This window comes from Otolemur garnettii, unplaced genomic scaffold (assembly GCF_000181295.1).
Source record: "Otolemur garnettii isolate 467f Iridium unplaced genomic scaffold, OtoGar3 scaffold00090, whole genome shotgun sequence".
NCBI classification, from domain to species: Eukaryota; Metazoa; Chordata; class Mammalia; order Primates; family Galagidae; genus Otolemur; species Otolemur garnettii.
In genome coordinates this window covers 7,956,528-7,957,252 of record NW_003852485.1, presented here as the reverse complement: position 1 = coordinate 7,957,252, position 725 = coordinate 7,956,528, and the positions used below count along the sequence as shown (strand labels likewise).

The 725-nt window shown below is 38.1% G+C and overlaps 1 protein-coding gene across 1 annotated transcript in view; it reads left to right on the top strand.

The window, feature by feature from the left end:
- Nucleotides 1–725, top strand: part of LRP2 (LDL receptor related protein 2) — a 198,596-nt gene that overhangs the window by 152,927 nt on the left and 44,944 nt on the right. Inside the window, exon 54 of the mRNA XM_012808457.1 lies at nucleotides 39–262. Within this exon, the coding sequence (XP_012663911.1) occupies nucleotides 39–262 (224 nt within the window). The remainder of the gene's footprint in view (nucleotides 1–38; nucleotides 263–725) is intronic.

The window sequence follows — 725 nt, the reverse complement described above, 5'->3', positions numbered from 1 at the left end:
CTTCTTCATCGAGTGACTGTTTCTTTCTGCTGCCACAGGTACTCGGATTTAGAGGGCCACAATCGACACCCGGTATATGATCAGACACTGCCTTACCCCTTTGCTGTTACCATTTTTGAAGACACTATTTACTGGACAGATTGGAATACGAGGACAGTTGAAAAGGGAAACAAATATCATGGATCCAATAGGGTGGTGCTGGTGAACACAACACATAGACCATTTGACATCCACGTGTACCATCCGTACAGGCAACCAAAAGGTGAGTGGGGGATTGAGGAGTTCAGCACAGACCCCTTTAGGCTGTGTGCCTGTCATTCTTGTCTGCATAAGCATGAATGATATGATTTACAAAGGGTTTATTGTCACTTGTTAGCGTTTTCTTCAAAACATATGCTGCAAGTGGAGAGTATGCAAGCATCTGTAGAGTTTATTCTCCTACCCCCGCCAGAAAGGCTACTTAGAAGTCTTTCTTAAAATTTTCCCTATTTTTAGAGATTAATCTGTGACTTATTTTTGTTTTTGATAGGATTTAATAGTTTTTATGTTGTCACATTTACTTTATTCCTTTTGGTGGGAAGACTAAAGTGTTGTAACTTAAAAATATGACCTTTTTGCCTCTAAAGATGTAAGACAGCACCTTTGAAAACCAAGGACATTTTCTTACATAATCATAATGCAAATAACATCTAAGAAATTGACTATCATTTCTTTCTTTTTTTTTT